A 20,109-nucleotide genomic window follows, 5' to 3' on the forward strand; every position below is an offset into this window, starting at 1 on the left:
AGCACCTCAAATATGAAAATAGAATTACGACACCCGCTGGAAAAACGTACAAGCAGCCACAGACAGAGTACAGACAACCCAGCACTTCTGCTCTCCCAGCTGTTAATTGTCAGCTGGAAACACACTCAGTGTCAACGTGATAAGAAGTGATAAGGTCATACACTTCTCCTCAGGGATCTGAAACTTAGTGGAAAACCTTTTCCTCCACCTTTTCCCCTTGTAAAGTTAAGGAGTATCTCTTGGCTGGCTCCCAGTGCCCACGTTTCTCCCTCTGGGCCATAAGCACCGGGCTGGTCTGGGTTGTTTCTTCTCCTTGCTGGTTTCCTTCCCCATCCTGTTCTCGCCGCCTCGGGACACCAAGAAGGTGGTGGGAGCAGGTGCCATCCAGTCTGTAGCAGCCTAAAATGAAGTGCAGAGCTGAGCTGTCTTGTTCGTGGAGGCCAGATGGTCCTCACAGCAGAGGAAATTATAAAGGAAAAAAAAAAAAAAGAAATATCTTTCTTCAAGATAAAAAGTGACTGTGCAGAGGCACTCGAAATGGATTTATTTGCTACCAATCTTTGAAAAACACATGGAAAGAAATTAGGGAAATTAATGAGGAAAGGCAAGGGGAGGGAGGACTGCCTGGATGCAGCCTTCAGCACAGGAAGTGTCTGACCAACAGGTTTCCAAAAGGCAGGAGAGAAAGGGAGAAGTATAAGAAAGATGTAGAATAACTTTCCTTCCTTCCTTGCCTTGAAAGCACAGGGTTCTGGTCAAGGTGGAGTTTTTGTCTTAAGCCTGGGTGAAATTTTATGTATTCTTACGCTTTCCAGGGACTGCTATGACACATAAATAAACAAGGCTCCAGGACCAGTATAAATGTTAATTGTGTTCAAAAGCAGTTTGTGGCTGAGAGATGGAATAGGAAGATTTATTTAAATTCCCACCAAAACAAGAATGAATTTGGGAACTGTATTTGCTGGGGGGGAGCGGAAGCAAAATACAGCTCTGCCACACAGAAAAGCAAGAATTTCTTCTCCAGTTAACCTCTTTACCTGTCTTTGTGTTATAGGTTATATTAATGCCCTTAGTTTAAAATTTCAAATCATCAGAAATATTAATAAACGTTAAGCAATGGCTGAGGGATAATTTATACAAAGTGCAGTGAAGGCACACCCCGGCAGTGCTTGTTTTTTTAAGACATTTGTAGTGGGGTGAGATGCTCCCAGTAAAACACCCAGATGAATGCATGCCATTTGTTCCATGTCGCCTGAGGCTCTCAAGCAAGACATTTACATTAATATTTGGTAGGAATTACAAGTAAGTCAGGACAAAGATTGGCCATTACCCCAGGTCCTCTGAGCCCAGGAGGAAAGTTTTCCTTACTTTGGCTGCCTTGAGATAAGTCCATGGTGGGGGGGATGCTCTGCCAGAGAAGGTACCTGGGAAGGATGAGGCCTTGGAGACAATCTGTAAGAATTAAATAAGAAAGATGTCTAGGTCAAAAATTTGTATTTTTGTCACTGTTATTTTTACATATAAAAACAAGTCCTGGCACAAGTTGGGTGAATAATTTTAATCTGAAGATACTTAACAGTTGAGTTGATTGATTCTCCAGTGTTAATTACTTCTGCTTTGTGTTGGATCATAAGAATCACAAGGATTTCTTTACATCCCAAAGTGGATTACCAGTGCATAAAACTGGAGAATGACCGGTTGTTGATAGTCAATAATGGAGAAAGTTCATGAGTCAAATTTATTAAATCTGTAGAACTTTTCTCAAAGTTTCCTCAAATATCATCCACTTTTCCCTAATAACAAATGACATGATCTGCATGAGCACAAAAAAACAAAGTCAACATTTATCTACACGGAAACATCTGCAAATCAAGACCTGGTGGAATGTTTGGTCAGCACTGGAAGTATATTAGCTCTTCTTCCAGAAATAATAAAATCAAAACGTTTATCCTCTGTGTGATCATTTTGATACTTTATAAAGTAAAAGCACTAAGAGTCAGGAAAGCACTGCAAAGTGTTTACAAAAGCAAGGGGCTTGGTCTTGTCAGATGGAAGTCGATGGCAAAATGCCAGTAGAGTTAAATACCAAAGAAAACAGCCACTGGAGCAATGAGCTGTAATCTTCCTTAATCTATAGTATCAGCTGTTGGCAGATACATACAGAGTGATAATAGGATGCAAAAAAATTTTAACAAAGCAATAGGGACTTGGAGACTGATCTGAAAATTTCTCTGTCACATTTATAAATCCACCAGTGGTACCATCACTACAGAGTATGATAAAACATATGTTTTCTCTACCAGCTTGCTGGCAGGTCTAATCTAAAGTGTCATCAGACTATGGGAATTGGCTACTGGAAATGGAACTCCTGTTCTGTTCTTCTCTGTTCCTTCTCAGAGATGAGAAGAGAAGCCCCACTGGGATCTGGCCATCTCACATGTTCCACAAACCTCCTTCAGACACGAGATCCTTCCAGCTGGAGCTTCTACTCCAAACATTTGTCTTGGAGGGATTTATTTGTTTATTTATTGTTAACAAGAAATTAAAGGAGAATGGGGGATGAACAATACATTTCCTGCATTTTGCAACAGCTGCTGCTTTAGCTAAAAGCAATGGTCTTAAACAATGCAGTGCAGGGGGGCTGGTCCACAGCCCCCTCTGGGTGTCCAGGCACAGCCCCAGCTCCCATGCCAGGCTGGTCACACAACAGACTTGCATTAGAAGGTTAAGATGTCAGTTTATCTCTTTTTCTCTTTTAGGACAGATTGCAATAAACATCTGCATTGATAAGGGTATTTTTAGGGATGGGAAGCAGTTTAATTCTAGTGGCAGAAGATTTGTGTTTTCTTTGTGTTTTCTAAACAGGAGGGCAGTTGAATTTTGGCATGTCCAAGAAGAATTGGGCTGGTGGAGCAGAAGCAGGGGGAACTGTCCAGACCCCAAGGTGCTCATCCCCCAGCCAGGAGTTTGGGTGGCTGCCCCTGAGTGAGAAGGAGCCACAGAGCTCCTCTGCTGGGACAGGACAGATGCAATCATGGCACTACCAGAATGTTTACAGTACCATCACTCCACTGTGTCCATGGCAAAATAAGGAGATATCCAGGCTTTTGCTGTCTGATGTGCCATCAGCTTGGCATGTAGCAGAGTGACCATGCCCTGGTCCATGGATGTCTTTGGAGACTTAACCAGAACTCTCAACATCTAGCAAGATTTAAATTTCTGTTGATATTTAAGTACAGGAGTGGCGTGACTGCAAGGAGCAATGGTCAATAACAAAGATATTTTAGACTTAGATTAGACATTCATTCTCAGTCTGAAGGATATGACCTTCCAAAAAAATGGTAGTTTGAAAAGCAGGATAATAAACACCTTCTTAGAGTTATGACCAGAAGGTTATTATTCCTGTGAAGGCCTCTGCAGGCTCCAGAAAGGTGAGCACGATCCTACCACCAGTACATGGAGGCACTACAGCATCATCAGGGAGCTTCGTCAGGATGCTGCCATCTCTGATGATACAGAGCCTGGGGAGATGGATCATATTTTGGGTCATCTGGACTAACTCCATCAAAAGACAAAAGACCCTGCACATTGAGCTGGCAGTTACTCCTGTCCTTCCCATCATAAAGCTCTTTGAGAACAGTCTGTTCCTTAGGAAACCCAAATTCTGTGCCTAGCAAGGACTATCTGAGAGTATTTCCGGGGACACATGGTTTCAGTCAGCTAGAGGACTACTTTCTCGACATAAACATGTCCCAGTTTTCCTAGATACAATGTTGTGGCAACCTCTCTTCCTCATCTAGATCTTGCCTCAGGTTTCTGCACCCAAGGGACCTCCAGAACTAGCATCCTAAATCTAAAGACTGCAGGGCAAGCCTTGGTATCTCAATGAAAACTATTAATATAGGTATGGTACAGCTCCTGACTAGTGGAGATCTCACCTTACAGCCATGCATTTATTTGGTGTATTTATTTCTGAAGAATGCATGGGGTACTCAAAGATTTGCTACATCTTTGATGTAAGCTTCAACAGATTTGTTTGGGCAAATATTAAAAGGAGAGGTAAAAGAGTTCAACCTCTGTATTTTTATCCTTTGCCTCTTGATTGACCTTAGGTTTAATCTTTTCAATATATGGTCTACTATTTTACTGAGCTTGTCTTTTAATGGGATTATTCAGAAATCAGCTATTAGATCTTGCAGTTTCTATGCCACCTTCGTTCCCCTGGCGATGCTCATGGGTAGAGAAGCCTTAACATTCACTTCAAAGTCAGCCCCCAAGACTTCATACAGGCCCAGTAAAACTAAAATTATCCATCCTTGATGCTACAAAGAGCTGCTCTCTGTAGCTCCTTTTTAGGGGACTGTAACACAGAGCTCTGCATTGAAATGGGCATATTACTAACTGGAAATAAGGATAAAATCTGCAACTGCTCCACATGAAACAATGCAGCTTGGGCTTTGCAGGCCTTAATTCTGCTGCAGAGTACACAGGGCAGCTTACTACATGGTTATCCACAAAAGCATTTGCTTTGGGCTGGAACAACCTGTAGTGCTGAGTGGCACAGCTCCCTCTGGGAGACATGGACCAGCTCCTCACTAACTGCAGCAGAGTAGGGCTCATCCTGGCCTGAGCTCAGCAGGGTTAATCTGGCTCAAAGCTAAAGCAGAAGCAACTCCTGACATCCCCTTCCTTGTGTTTTCCTCCCCGGTTAGTTGTGACTCCTGGTTCGCTGTCTGCAGACCTGGCCTTGAGGGGCAGCCAAGCTGCAGCACTTCGGCCATCAAGTGGGATAAAAAAAACAACCCAAAAGCAGATTTCATGCATCTCCTGTGTCATCTGTGTTGTGCAATCACAACTTTTTTTATAAACCAGACCCCAGTATCAGAGTCAGAGCCCGTGACTCTGCAGGAGAAAAAAGCGTGGTCCCCAGCAGCTGGGATCAGGATGCGATGAGCCACCAAGGAAAGCTGGATGCATTTGTCAGCCTGACGACTTGCTGCTTCTTCAGCTCAGCATCTCCAGCGTTTTGGGAGGAGGATTTATTCCGCTGGCTGCTGCAGCCCTCTCGTGGCCACACAGACGCGCTCCTGCTGCTGGGAAAGCACAACCCGAAATTCCGTGTGGGAGGAGAGCATCTTGTAAAAAGCACAACAAATAGTTATTAAATAGCATGTTCGCCGAAGAATAAATATATAAATAAATGGAACAGACACTTAGATGCTATTTATTCCAGGGGTACAAGCAGAGTCGTTGATAAATTACTTGCTTTAGAAGAATCAAAAGAAAAAATACAGATAAAGCACTAAGCAGCCGTGTTTTTAATGGGGTGTCCTATTTCATCTCTCCAGGCTGTCACTAAACAGTCTGCTTTGAAGTGCTCCTTTTCTTCTGAGCATTTGCACATTGATTTACAATGGTGTGGGTAAATATTGTGCTCGCAGATGGGTTTTGCTGAGAATCTGCTTATTGGAAATGTGTCTGCCTGGTCAGGAAACTCCAAGGAGGGATGAAAAACCTTTTGGGCTGGGGAAGATCTGGGGGAATTTGGACTGTGCTAAATTCCTGCAAAGATTAACAGACAGATTGTTCTTTGGAGCTTGAAAAGCAAGCCTGGTTTGGGGTACATTTTGTTTTTCCTTTCCAGATAGAAACCGGAGACATCACTATCGCTTGGGAATAAACCCCAGGACTCCATAGTGGAAGGAGAACATGAATGGGAGCAGTGCTGAGAGCCTGCCCAACAGCCCAGCTGTACACTCCCTGCCCAGTGCTGGGAGCCAGCACAAGCAAAGGAGATGCCTATAGAACAAACAACAGAATGGATCAAAGGGAAAAGCTTGTGCACAGGTATGGTGCACAGGTATTCCTCTGGAGGAGGTTGTCTAGTTTGGATCGATGTTTCTTGAAATAACAGCAACAGTACCTACAGACCAGGGTGCTGCAGTACTGCCAGAGAGATATTATTCTACTGTTTTCCCACTACTTTTCTCTTTTTTTCCCTTACAAGAGTTTCAGGAGAAATGGTGGCCCTTCAAAAAGATGTGATAAAAACCAAACCAAACCTAAAAAACATACCCCCCAAAAAAAACGAAGGACAGAATGGGGCTACAGTGACTCCATGGGCTCATTACCTTTTCAGACGGTGCGATGCTACTCCTGGCAGTAACTGTGTCTGGGCAGATGGCCAGTGAATGGGGGGGGATAGGTTTAGCAGCACCAGCAGGGCTCTGGTTGACAATGACATCTAATGTTTTGCAAGCCAGTGTGCTGACCCATGTGTTCATGATGCTGGAACAAGCCATTTGATCCATACCAGACATCAAGGCGGCAGCGGTACCTGAGCCCCTTCAGGTGCACACAGGTGTGTGCTATCCAGCTTAAGCATGGAAAAATCAGTTCATAGAGATGGGCTCTGTGCCTGCAGGTATTTTCCATCTAAGCTGGTGTTTCCTGCCCTGAGACCTCTTTGCTGTGAGGCTGCTGTGGCTGCAGGCAGCTTTTCCCTGTGTGGTCAGTCCAAGGTCTGCACTGCTCTAAGGCACTAAATACAGAGCCAAACTTGGCAGGCATCCTGTGCAGCACCTCCCTTTGGAGCTGGCTGTCCTGGCAGCACCTCCTTCAGCCCCCCGAAGAGCTCAGGACCCTGTGGTAATAGTCTTATCTCACCTATATTAACATCTTAACCACATACACCATATTTGAGTACTGTAGCAATGACAGACAAGCTGCCTCCCAGGGCTGCAGCACAAGGACAAGCTGCAGCTCACTCACAGCTCTTCCACATCCCCAGGCTCATCTTTCTCACTTACAAGAAATCCTTAATGTTCCCATAAAATGGTATTTTGCATATTTTTTGTTTTTAACTAAATAACCTCTTTGCTCTTCATTTTCTGTAAGCTCATATGTGCAGAAAAATATGTGACTTTTTTGGTTTAGGATTGCTTTTATTTTATATGGAGACAAACTGTAGTAAGAAAGTAACAAAATTAATATCTGCCTGAAAGAGCATGTGGCAAGGATCATCCTGGGATCCGAAATATTCTCCAAATAAAAAGGCTGATAAATTTTTAAGACATGTCCATGTTGCAAGATGCTGAGAGGCTTGGGGTAGTAAATACCTACATTGACAAAACCATGTGAAATACCCTAATGCAGAGCAACTTACAGCTCAGGTCTGGGTGCAAAGCAGCTGGGATATCTTGCTGGTTTTGTCCAGCACAAATGGAAGCATTGGGTCTGTACATGGCCAGCACAAGGGCTGTAGCCTCCTCCTGGCTGCAAAGCAGCCCCTGGTCATGCAGACCCGTCTTTAGGTGTGCAAACATGCTGGCTGCATAGAAAAGTGGAAGTCCCAGTGTTGAAAGCACAGACAGGATGTTTGCTGTTAAAAAACAAGTCCATGTAGGCTTTTAGTGAGATGGAGCTCTTTACTTTTTGGAAAATATTCTCCTAGGGATGGACTAAGTAGCCAGGGTGTAATCTTGGACCTGGTGACGTTACCAGGACAAGGAGCTCGTCCCAGCGTGGCGGGCAGCTCTGCTGACACTGGCTGGCAGTGGCAGGCTGCAGCTGAGCCCCACTTTCTTGCCTTCTTGCCTGCGAGTCACCTTCTTTCTATGTTACACTTTCCTGTGACTGCATCACCCCCATCCCCACCCCAGCGTGCCCTCTGCAGTCAGTCCGGCTTTAGGACTCCACCACGATCATGCTGAGGTTGTTGCTGAAGATGATCCTGCCGTCCTTGGTGCTGCTGCACTCGGGCTGGCACAGAGCCTCCCGCAGCCGCTGCCGCAGCGCCGGCGGCGCCGTGCCCAGGAAGTCTTTCGTCCCCGTTAGGAAATCCATCATGAGGCCGCCAACTGCGTCCCCCTCGACGAAGCACTCGGTGATATCCCATCCCGACGGGAACTCGTACACGCGGTATTCGACTCCGAGTCTCTTCAGGACATCCGTGATGCCGCTGGAGGTGATGTAGTGGCCGCTGTCGGTGGAAGGCAGGCAGTCCCTGTATTTCTTCCATAAGCTGGCCCACCCGCTGCTGTCTGCCAGGGCAGGAGGGGAGGTTACTTTTGCAAAGCCAAGGCAGTCAAACACCAGCTAATGCACCTGCGAAATGAGCTGGAAATGCTCCCCAGGCTGTGCCAGGACCAGGAGGAGTGCTTTCCCCTTACTTGAGTCTACTTATAAAAGTCTGTGCCTAAAGAGGAGTAGAACTCTCTTTTCCCTCCCTCCCTCCCTCCCTCCAAAACTCTGCTGTTTAAAGGAAACTCCTAGGTGATGGTCTCCAGCACTGGGATTGCCCAGAAGGAGGGATACACGCAGAAGTACCAACATGCTGACCCTGAACATCCACACTACCTGTTAGCTGTCTCTTGGCTAGAATAGTGCAGATGTTTTTATACATCAAACTTCGATTTTAAGTACATATCAAAGAATATATACCTGGAAAAATAGCCCCAAAGAGCAAGGGAAACAGCCTACAGGCAATGTGAGAGAGAGTTTTAATGGCAAACATGGGAAAGTATGCTTTGTCCACCCCACCATGAGCCCAGGATTTATGAATGACACAAGGGATAAAGCACTCTATTGTTTTTAATAAATGCCACCATGTTATAAGTGCCTCTTTTTCCTGTCCTACCATAAAGCCTGCAGCTCTCGGTGGCATCTGTTGTCCTGCTGGGGTCTGGACCACCACTGTGCAGAGATAAGAGCACCAAAACTGGGCCCACCCAGAGCTCTGGTTGTGTTTTGACAGTGCTGATTTCGCCAGGAAGAAGGATTGACTCCCATTCATAAACAGCCACACTTCCATCTACTAAATCTTCATAAGCAGTGAAGCAAGAACACAAAATCTGTGCCTTAGACATTGTGATCCAAGAGACTAAGCCCAAGATTGCATGCTCCATATGAAATCCAGCACTAGTTTTAGTTATCTAATACAGAATAAGTGTTACTGAAATCCCCAGGTAAACATTTGTGGCTCTCAAATTCAAAGTTCTTCAAAACTCCAGATATGAAGCAAAAAAAATAAAAGGTCCCACTTACCCGATAAAATTATGATCAGGAGTTTACCATGAAGGTCGAGGCAGCTGTGGAAAAACTTGATAGTATTGGGAATATCCTCCACACGGTACAGCATCTAGAAGAGACAGTTACACATAGCCATTATTCCTCCTCCACAGTGCAGTGACCCTCCAAAGCCTTAAACCCTTTCTATAGAGTTGTTTTTATTGTGTTCCAGTTGCTTCCCAACCTGTCCTGACTCAGCACACACATTTAGGGACACCTCACAGGACTGGGCATCGTCAGCTTTGGTGTTTGTGAAGCCCCTGCAGAAGTTATTGCTCACAGGAGAGCTATGCTAAGCCCTGATCATCCTAACTTCATGCATACATCAGAAACTAAGGGGGGAGTGAAAGTTAATACTCCTATGTCAAAGCAATGCCCATTACCTGGATCATATGGATGAAGTCAAATTTCTTATGCGTGCCTTTCTCTTTCACCTGCTGTTCGTACTCCGAGGAAGTGAGCTGGTGCCAAATAAAAGAGACATTCTGCAGGTCTGGAGCTTGATTCACCAACTCTGTTTTTAAAAGTAGAAAAAACCATGAATTTCATAAAACAGGAGATGGATGGTCCTCACCGTACCCCAGGCAGCAGGTACAGCCTTACCTTTGTAAGCTACCACGTGCTGCGGGTTGGGCTCTACGATTTCGTTGTCAATAAGGACCCCTGGGTGCACAGCCTGCAGTATCCTGATCATTTTCAAATCCTGCTCACCTGTTCAATAAACAAAAATTCATTGCTTTAAGAAGGATGTAAATGTGATGAACGGGTGCCAGAGCATCTGCCACCACTACTGCCAGGAAATCCCCTGAGCAGGAGTGAGGCATATTTGACCTTGTGGCTTGCATGGTGGAATCTAACTGTGTGTATGTGCCCTGCAAAGTTAGCTATTGGTGCTCCTCTGTTGCAGTCTAAGCTCTAGAGAAGCAAGCAGCAGTCTGCCCTCTGGTGCTAGGAAATTTCCAGCTTTTTTCGACATCATGCAGGTCACTTTGCTTTTTTCCCAGAAATGCTGTGATATACCAAGCCTATAAAGTCCACTTAGTTCACCTGGAACTATGTAAATAAACAGCAGAGGTGGGCAGCGTGTCAGGACTTCAGCAAGAATCCTGTCTCTAGCTGATGGTGGGACTTAAAAATAGTCCTGTCTGTACAAATGTCACACTGAGAGGTCTTGATATGAGATACTGCATCCTCCCTAGCCTTTCAGCTGATGTATCAGCCATGAGAAAAGTCGTCATCTTTGGCAGGTGTTGCAATAAATAGAATTCAAGGAGGAAAATACTACCCATGCCAGCACTACAGAAGCATCCAGGGCAGGAGGAGTCCTTTGAAATTGGAGAAAAAATACCCAAGGCCCCTGAGGAATGAAGTGGCAGCAGTGCAGGGTTGGCACGAGGGAAGAGGCTGCGGCTGCATCAGCTGAAGGCAGGTGCACAGACCAACATTGTTGTCAGGAAGGAAGATCCCCATAGCAAGCAGCTGAATCATTTTAGAAAGTCCTAAATTTCAGTTTTTAAGTGCCTGGGGGTGGGGAGCATCAGCCCTTAGAGGTGCTGCTGTGGGCTCCCTGCAAGCTCAGAGCAGATGGGAGGCAAAGCATCGCTGCCCCATGCCCTAGAGCCACTGATAGTGGCAAATGAGTATGCCAACAGCAAGTGGATATCTTAAAAGCTGCTTGGGTTTGGTTTTTTTCACTCCATCTCTGCAAAATTCCTTAATCCAGTCTTTTTGCAAGAGCAGGTAATAACATCCTCAACCAGGCTGTCTGCAGAAAAGAAGCAGTAAAATACAACGCTCCAGAGCAGGGATTTCTCTGCTCCAGCTTGCCCTGCCAGCAACAACCCTTCAGCACTGACCACAGCAAGGCTGGGACAAGAATGAAACCCCTCTGGCAACCAGCAGCCCATGCTGCTGGAACCAGTCATGGGAAAACACAGGGTGAGTGAGAAAATGTGATCTGGATTGGCACACAGGCTTTTAGGATGTAGAGTTGGTCACTAATCCCCATTAATATTTTCATCAACTAAACTAATTCTGGGGGCTCTGTGAAACCCGAGTCCATGCCTGGAAAGGTCAGGGATCAGACATAACCTTTTGCTCAGTGCCATCCCAGCTCACTCCCTGCCCAGCCACAGACATTCAGCTCATGCAGCCGTGGGCAAGCTGAGGGGGTGTGGGTCTGTACCACTGTCTTGTCATCTGTGAGGGGCAGTCAGCCAGGAAACAGCTGAAATTTTAGAGATTTTATTTTGCCATTAAAACCTCTTCTGAAAAGGACATAAGGAAAATTAAGGATGGTGCTAAAACTTCATTTTCCCCTTGTGTTTTCTTGGAGTCAGGATTTCTGTTTTATATTACTTAATGAAAATAGAATGTAATTGAGAACTGAATTATTTCTTCCTACTTGCTTTCTCATATGCTCCAACATATTCCCAGTTGACGAAAACAATCCAATGCTAATTTTCACTTACTCAGGAAAACAAGGGGAAAAAAAGTGAGAAAAAATACTTTCATTTGAAAGTATTAGCACTTAAAATTCAGCTGAAAATACTTTTCAAAGCAAAAGTAAACTCTGACAAATCTAACTGTCATTTCTTTTCTCTACTTTTTATTTTATCCCAGTTTCCCTAGGAGCAAAGTTAGCTGTTTCACCACTTTTTTGATTTTGGTTTTTTTTAAACACAAATACATTTAGAATTTTAGCTTTAAAGCTGTTTTTCCAAAGGATGGGTTTCTCTCTGGGGAAAAATATCATTTGCAGTTAAACTCTACTTTTCACTGGATAAAAACACAGCAGTAACAAAGAAACATGTCTTGAAAAAGCTGATGCAACCCCATGCTAATGATTGTGGCCAGCTGGTTTTGCAGTACTGGGAGCAGGCCATTGCCCAGCCTTGGCCTCCGGGATCCCTAAAAGCAGAGCAAAAAGAGAGATCCCTTCAGGTGGGTTGGTCTAAGGCAGGACTTTGTGTGGAAAGAACCTCTCTGATGTCTCTCTGTCAAGGTTTGAAGATGCTCTTATACCTGATCAGAAACAGGAGACTTTGCTTTGAGGCATATAAAATCAGGTGAGAGTCTTCAAGAGGCAGAAACTAAGCTAAAATCCCACACATCTCACTGCTCAGAAAGATTCGAGCAGCAGCATTTCAGAAGGGAAGTGGGGAAGGAAGGGAGGGAGGGAGCCTTGTTCTCATCCCAGCTCCACTCTTCCTTCTGCCCTTCTCTGTTTCAGTGAGAAGCACTGTCATTAATGCTGAGTAATTATCCTCATTGCCCAAAATTTCAGAATAACCTTCTGCTACCCACAGGGACCCCCATTCCCCAGCATCAGCAGTGCTGCCACACTCCTTACCTGTGCCACTTCCAACTCCCAGAACATTTATAGTCGATTTTCCATGGCCAAGACTGAAAGGATAAGTATGTGTTACTCAACCACACTATGTCACATGACTTTTTGTTTTCATTCTTGTTGCTTGGATGACACATTGACCCAGAAATTTTCATGTTATGCATAAAAATTGGGATAGAAATTGGAGCATCCCTCTTGAGCCCAGCTATAACCAGTATGGTGGGAGCCAGCCCAGTATTCACAAGCTCATATTTCAAAGTGCAGTAGGTACCAGGGTCTAGTGTTTCTCCCCCTTTACCAGAGAGTTTCCTTCAGGCTGTGGCTGGCACTGTGCAAAAAATCCTTGGGGATCTCCAGGGCAAAGGGCTCCCTTTGGGAGCAGCAGGGCTGTGCCTGGCTGGGGTGGGCACTGCTGAGAATGCAGGGACAAGGTGAGCTGGGGAGAACCTCTGCACCCTCAGGAGAAAATATTGGATATAAATACCCAGAGAAAGTAAAACCATCAGGCTATCCAGGTGATTGGAAATAACAGAATCACAGAATGTGCCAAGTTGGAAGGGACCCACCAATCATCTCTTATCAACATTAATCTTGGTTAAAAATTGGGAGGAATCTTCAATAACTTTTATCTTCGAAAAATTACTTTTTAAAGGACTCCAGTCATGTGGTTCATAGCAGAGTATTTAATAACTGCTTGGCTCAAGGATGAGGGGCCATGTTCTGACTTACTTTATAGCTTTATTCTGCTCTTGGGCATGGACTGTGTTGGGGAATTGAGTTTCCCATACACAGTCTCAGGAGACACCACAGCAAGGATTCCACAAGAGTGGAATGAGCAGCAAATCCTGAAGGGTGTGAGTAGCCAAGGAGCCTTAGACCTAATGAGGGTCAAGACCTTTGACAGACCCACAATCAGCATCATAGAAAGCCACAAGGTTTTGCATCATTTAAATTCACGATAAAAATTTCCCAATACAATCTTCGAATTATTATAATTTTATTTCTTATTTTTAATATATATCTGATCCAGAGAATAAAAAATTCCTGCCCAAACTTTTTTCTCAATGGAGAATACAGTTGCTGTAACATCCAAAAATTACCCAAACTTGAAAGGGCTTCTTATGGTTTGGATCTAGGCTGTTCTGAAATTATCTGCAGTTATCCAGTCTTAATATATTACATCAATACTTCACAAAACTGATTATCATTTGGTACTTAAGCAATGCAAATCGACTTAGGATAGAAATAAGGAAGTCTTAAGGGATTGAGAAAACCAAGAATTAGTCACTAGAAGAGAATTAGAAATGTGTTTCTGTTTAGATGGTGTGTGATGAAGTCCCAAAAGCAGGAAGAGACCGCATGAGAGCTTTCTTTTGAAAAAAGCAAACAACCAAAAAACCCCAAATTTAATCCTTGGAAAATCAGCTAATGAAAAGAGATGGACATGAAAATGAGGTCTTGATTCTTTCCTTAACATAAGCTAAGAGGCAGCACAGTGTATTAATTGAAATAGCACATACTCTGGAGTCCTTTAGCAGAATATCCTGTAACTCACTATTAGAGGATTTAAAACTGAAAAGCATTAAAGTTCATTCCTGCCCAAAAAAACCCTTAAATGTGTTTGCTGACCCTTGTATGCAGGTTGCCCTCCCAGGATAACAGCTGGCTTTCCCAGCTGGGTGGAAACAATCCTTACCCAGCCATGATGTTGGGCAGTTGTTCCTTGTTGAACTCATCCATGCACTGGTGCTCTGTTGAATGATCCAAAAATGTCTTAAAGGCCTCCACATACTCCTCAGCTGTGAGGCTTCTCATGGAAGGGATCGTATACAGCTCTTGAGAAACAAATATGGATTGCATGTTAGTGGTTTCAAGGCAAGTGAAGGGTCAAAGCACTTACCTTATGGAAGAAACCCAACCCAACAGGAGAGAGAGATTTGGGAAGACGATGCAGAGGATGCACTTTCCAACCGGTTTGCACTCAGGGTTTGAAAATTATTCTTGGATATCCTTTGACATCAGCATTTTTGTTAAGTGCCTCATCACCAGAGGTAAGCCCGAGGAAAATGTCTCCAAAATGCTTAGGCAGATATGAGGACTGGAGGGTTTTTCTAGGAATGTGAAGGGAATTGCACAGCAGGTCCACACCTGGTGGGGGGCCCATCACTCATGCCCATGCTGGGCAGTGTAACTGAGATGGGCAGCTACTGACACACTTCTTAGGAGAGGTGATGCAACACAAAAACTGCCACCTGCAGCTGAAGCAAAAATAGTCAACCCTGTGCACCTCATTTCTGACTCTCGCCAGCATGGGACTGACATGGGCTGCCAGGGGGGTGAATTCCCTGCTGGGAACTGCAGCTCATGGCCAGGAGTGCAACTGATATCAAAACTGTTCATCTGAATGGGCTCATGTTCAAATGTGGTTGGCTGACAACAAGATTTCTCTCTCAGAGTCGAAACCAGGGATACTCCAGTGGTTGCAAGCAATTATTGTAAAAACTCCCTTTCCTGCTGTCTCATCCTAATGACAGAGCTGTTGCCAGGGCACAAGCTCTGGCCAACTGCTTGGGTGTGAGGACCTATAGCAGGACTAAGACCAGAGGCTCACAGGAAGATACCCTGCAGCTGGGTCCTGGCTCTGGGTCTGTAGTGCCAGCCTCCGTGTGCGAGATCAACATTGGAAAGGCATCATTCAGTGGGGAAAAAATCAGCTTTTCCTCCTAGACAAAATGAGGATGAAGTGCAGGACACAGCAGAACATCATCGTCCTCATTTTTGCCTTTCAGGGAGCTGCTTTCTTATCATCTGCTTTTAGTTGTCACTAATAAGAAAACTGTATATCTCATCCGGGACTGTGCAATCTCAAATGACTCTGCTGTTTCCAAAACCACATGTCATTGACAGCTGTGTTTCTGGTCCAGAAAAATATGAACATCTACCCTCAACACTTCGAACTAAACCCTAACATAATCCTGAAATCACCTGAATTGCAGTCAGTTTACCTTCCTGCTTCTTTCTTTTTTTTTTTTTTAAACAATCTCTAACTCCAAAAGAATTAAAATATATTTGTAGTGATAGCAAGGTGAGTGGGTATTTTACTTTATCCTCCTTTTTTATTCTCCCAAATACCTGAATTATCGTGTGGAGTTGTCAGAATCTCTGCTTCAAAGTTCATGCTGGGGAAACTATTCCTGTAAGGAAAGTATAGCACTTCAGTTATTTGAAGAACCTGTATGTTTTTTTGAAGCTGCATTGAAAATGCAGAACAAAGGGAAGATGCTCCAGGACAGATTTTTTTTCTCCTGATAATCAATGATTTGTTCTTTTTTTACTAAAGGAAGTCAAAACTTCTTTGTTAGCTGATCATAGAGTCATGGAATCCTAGAATATTTTGGATGGAAAGGGACCTTACAGCTCAGCTTGTACCAACCCCCTGCCATGGGCAGGGACACCTTTCACTAGACCAGGTTGCTCCAAGCCCCATCCAACCTGGCCTTGGACGCTTCCAGGGAGGGGGCATCCAGAACTGGCCACCTGCACCACTGTTTGTCTGTGTTGTGGAAGTTTTTGTACCCCAGCAAAATCATTAACCAGTCAATGCAGTTGAAGGCATTAGACTGATATTACACACCCTGCAAAAACTTGAATCATGGATGAAATAAAAGAAAGAGCAGTGAAATTAGGAGAAGGTTATAGTGAGCATCAGCATCCAAAGTGCTAAAATATCTCCTTGCCTGTTGTTTCAGGGACCCTTTTTGCTTTGCTTTTTTTGCCTTTTTTTTGGTTTGTTTGTTTTGTTTTGTTTTGTTTTTTTTACTTCAGATTTTCCTGGCTGCAAATATTACATCAGGTAACTTGCAGAAGATATTTGTTCGAAGGACAAAAGTCAAAGAGGGCATTTGGCCATAAATGTTTTCATTCAGTTACATGTTTTCACTCTTAGTTTTTGGGAGCTTTTTTTTTGTGAAGACCTCCAGCAATAGAGTCCCATCTTCTTTCCTTTTAAAACATGCCTCATCTATAAAACAGGGATGAGGTGCCACTGGAAAAAAGGAAGGGAGGAAATTAAACTGGAGCAAGGACCTTACTTCTGCAAGTAAAGTGTTGGGCTGATCTGTCTATGCAAAGGGAATAGTCATCTCCTGGGTAACCACATTTCAGCATCAAGATGCACAGCAAGACTTAAGGGTGATATTCCTGTATAACCTCTGTATAACCTAACACATCACTGCTCCCAAAACCTTGCTGTTAGAACATGCTTCATGAGAAGCAGTCTGAGATAGCAGACAGCAACCCACAACTCTCCTCTGCCATGGAAAAAAATTCCATGTGAAGAAGAAACAAGGTAGGAGGTGGAAAAGTAAAGAAGGGAGTCTTGTGGTGGGGCTTTGAGGTGCAAACATGTAAAAATTTGCTGGCAGGTAGCAAAGAAGTGGCCACAGGTGCAAATAGCACACTGCTTTGGTCAATGAAGGCAAGAAAGGACTGAGATGTCCCAGAAGTCTTGGAGATGCTGGGGCACTGCCAGAGTCCTGCAAGAGCAGTTGATTTCATCTGAGTTCAGTACCAAAGCCATGTAATTGTCTCCTGTGAGAAACTTCAAAGGTCTCGGTTTCACCACCCTGACCTCACCTCTCCTCAGGAAAGGCCTTATGGAAGTTGAACAGGAACAAGCCTGAACTCAGCCCACCTCCATAAGCTCCAGCTTGGCTGCAGGCCAGTCCCTCCAATTTCCACTCTACCCTCTTCCATCTCTGCGTGCCCATACAGAGGACTGTTTTGTCCCCTCAGCTGACTCGACCCAGCAAGACGGTTTTCAGAACAAATGTCCCACTAAAATGCTGAGGGATAGCATGGCTTCCCCTGTTCCCCTGGCTTCCCTAGAGGAACAGCTCTGGGCATGAGCTCCATTTCTGACCGGTCAAATGTTTCCAGCCGTGCCAGGAGACCTGCCAGGTGACCTGGGCAGAGTGCAGCACAGGAATTCACCAGGACGGATGACACCAAGATAACTCTTCCACTGACACTTTTGCCATTTCTCCCCAGGCAGGGGTTAGATTCTAAGATTGATTAAAGCTTGTTGGTGGCAAGGTAAAATGGGAACAAATAGATTTCCTCTAAAATCTGGCTTAAAATCTAGATCTTAAAATTTGAATACAACATTTTGGGCTGGTGCTGCCCACCCCAAGGCCCCAAGGCCCACAGCAGGACGGAGCTGGTGACTGCCAGGGAGTGGGATGCTCACAGGCTGCTGGTCCTGTCACAGGTCCCAGCTAAGATGGAGCTTGTATTAGCAAGGTTAAACCTCTTCCCTCCACGAACCAAGCAGGATGTACTATGGACTGCAGGTGCAGGGCACAGAAGGAATTCACAGTGTTGCTTTAAATGATGCAGCCCCTTTAAGTTAAGGAAGTTTTTTCTAGGAACACAAATTGCAAGAATATTTTCATAACTCATATACATTTAATTATACCTAAACTTAGGCTGTGGAGGGGCTAAAAGTCTCCCTTAGCCCCTTTCCCTCCCAGGACATGGGCACATCCTCTGCCACTCCCACCTTACACACACCCATCTGTGACACACAAACAGCTGCATGTTGGGGAAACACTATCCCGCTCCCTGCCAAAACCCACTTACCTCTTCGCCTCCGGGGCCGCGTCCATTGTCGGGGTGGATGCTGTCCAGGGACACAGGAGTTGGACTTTGATGATCCTCGTGGGTTCCTTTCAGCTCGGAATACTCTGTGCTTCTGTGGCACAGCAGCCGGGCACGGGGCCGGGGGTCAGCCCCTAGGTCAGCATGTCCACCTGCCGCCCGCGCCGCGCAGGACGCTCAAACCCCGCGGCGCTGGGGGCGACCCGGGAGTGCGGCCGCGGCTCTGCCGGCACCTGTCGGACAGGCAGCGTCCACTGGGGCGAGGGGGGGAAACCCGAGCCCCGCGGGGAAGGAGCGGGGGGCCGGGGCGGGCAGCGAGCGGGGCCCGGCGTCCGCAGGGATGTCCTCATCGCGCGGGGGCTGCGCTGCGGTCAGGGGGAGAGAAACAAAAAAAGGGACACATTGAGACTTCCAAACCTTTAAAGCCTGAGTGGAAGTGGCTGAGGAGTGTCCGGATGGACGGGAGGCTATTTGCGTTCACTTTTTAATGTGCTGTGAAACCTTCCTCCGTGCTCACCGCCCTGGGCAGAAAGGGACTCTTTCCTGCATCCTTGCCGCGCTGCTGCCTGATAGATGGGGCATGCACTGAGAGATCCCTGCCTTCTCCAGGGACAAGAGTAGCTCTGATTGCCCAGAGACCTGAGCAAGTGATTTTTCCATCTCTGATTCAGGGGGAAACGGGGCATAATGGCAGCACCTCTTGCGAGCACTGCAGCCCCGCAGTAGGGCAGCCCGGCACATCCCCGGTCCTGCCCCACGAAGGGAATGGGGGTCGGCGGGCAGCCAGGACGGGGGGCAGCGAGCCCAGTCTGCTCCCTCTCTGCTTGCTAAACCGCAGGGATTAGAAGGCAAGAAAGCATTTTTTGGGACAACTGTCCAAGCCAGAGGTGGCTGGAGGTTCCCAGGAGAGGCTAACACAGCAGAAGGTGCAGTGGTCGCTGTTCCAAATACAGGAAATCCTAATTGTCACCTGCACCCTGCATCAGCTTTTCCCCTGCCCACATCCACAGGACTGATGCTCCTTTTGCCTAAAATCTAGTAACACAAATGTAAAAAAAGAAAGGATTTAATGACTTTCTATTTCCAAGTGAATTCTGCTTGTGCAAAGAGCAGCATTAGCACCCTCTTCACTCCCTTCCCCTGAGGGCAATGAGTAGAATGGATTTAGCAAATGACAGATAAAGCCTCATCCCTTGCTGAGCTACCCAAAACACTGCCTGCCCCACACAGATCCCTGAGACCAGGGACCTCAAGTGGAGAGGCTTCACCATCAAGTGACCTGCCTTGATTTAGACTAGATTTGGCTTCCAAATGGATTCAAGTTATCCGCTGCAAGGCAGGTCCACAGCAGCACATTAAGCCAGAAATGACTGCATTGCTACTGCTAACCAAAATATTCCAAATACTTATTGAAATATTTTGTATAGATGAGGAAAGACAAGAACCTCTTTGCTAGATCTAAAGCACAGATTTGGCTCCATTTGACCACCTGAGCAGTGATTTTTACATCAGTCAATTCAATCCCTAAACATTCCTACCAGAGGTGCCAGCCCCTGACACCAACTGTGCACCAGTGGATGCACCTGGAATATCTCAGCTGCCTCATGACCCCCAGCCACCTCTTCCTTGTCCAGCTAAGCTACCCCTCCATTCCCCCATGACAACACCAGGGATGGACACCCCGCAGGTCCCGGCAGGAAGCCATACCTCCCCAGAGCAACAGGAGCTGTTGAGAAATCTCCAGCATCCAGGAGCTGCGCAGCCCTTGGAAACCTCCTTGTACATCCAGGGGGTACTGATACCCCTCCGTGTCCCCTTGTGTCCCTCCCAGCTCCAGGATACCACGTAGGCGCATGCCACAACTGAGCCGGCATTAGCCTACAACAACAGCCTTTGTTCCCCAGCGCTGGAAACAACGGGACATTGTGGGCAGCTGCCCTGGCCGGCAGAAATTGGCAGCAGGGTGGCTTTGGAGGATGTACCCTCTGCAAGCCGTGTTTTCGGGTGTTCTGGCAAGCTCGTGACTAAATCCG

The 20,109-nt window shown here is 45.8% G+C and overlaps 1 protein-coding gene across 2 annotated transcripts; it reads right to left on the reverse strand.

Annotated features, from left to right (window-relative positions):
- Window positions 1–5,201: 5,201 nt before the first annotated feature.
- On the reverse strand, window positions 5,202–18,245 carry LOC103754396 (carnosine N-methyltransferase 2). 2 transcript variants are annotated; one of them, XM_008920207.4, is made up of 8 exons: window positions 18,059–18,245; window positions 15,551–15,612; window positions 14,115–14,253; window positions 12,422–12,474; window positions 9,673–9,780; window positions 9,453–9,583; window positions 9,046–9,139; window positions 5,202–8,042 (listed from the first exon to the last, which is right to left on the reverse strand). In XM_008920207.4, exons 1-8 carry the CDS (start codon window positions 18,082–18,084, stop codon window positions 7,687–7,689), a joined length of 969 nt encoding a protein of 322 aa, XP_008918455.4. In that variant the 5' UTR covers window positions 18,085–18,245; the 3' UTR covers window positions 5,202–7,686. The 2 variants fall into 2 exon arrangements, with proteins under 2 accessions (XP_008918455.4, XP_025751574.2); XM_025895789.2 differs by lacking the exon at window positions 15,551–15,612.
- Between the last annotated feature and the right edge of the window lie 1,864 nt (window positions 18,246–20,109).

The sequence above is a fragment of the Manacus vitellinus genome, unplaced genomic scaffold (assembly GCF_001715985.3).
Source record: "Manacus vitellinus isolate BGI_N305 unplaced genomic scaffold, ASM171598v3 scaffold_43_pilon, whole genome shotgun sequence".
NCBI lineage: Eukaryota > Metazoa > Chordata > Aves > Passeriformes > Pipridae > Manacus > Manacus vitellinus.

What these genes read in the sequence shown, in the direction of transcription:
- LOC103754396 (XM_008920207.4), bottom strand. Translation starts at nt 18,084, where the DNA reads ATGGACGCGGCCCCGGAGGCGAAGAG. An exon ending in AACTCCACACGATAATTCAG is followed by an intron (nt 14,254 to 15,550) that starts GTATTTGGGAGA and finishes TTGTTTCTCAAG; the next exon opens with AGCTGTATACGATCCCTTCC. An exon ending in GGGAGTTGGAAGTGGCACAG is followed by an intron (nt 9,781 to 12,421) that starts GTAAGGAGTGTG and finishes TTTATTGAACAG; the next exon opens with GTGAGCAGGATTTGAAAATG.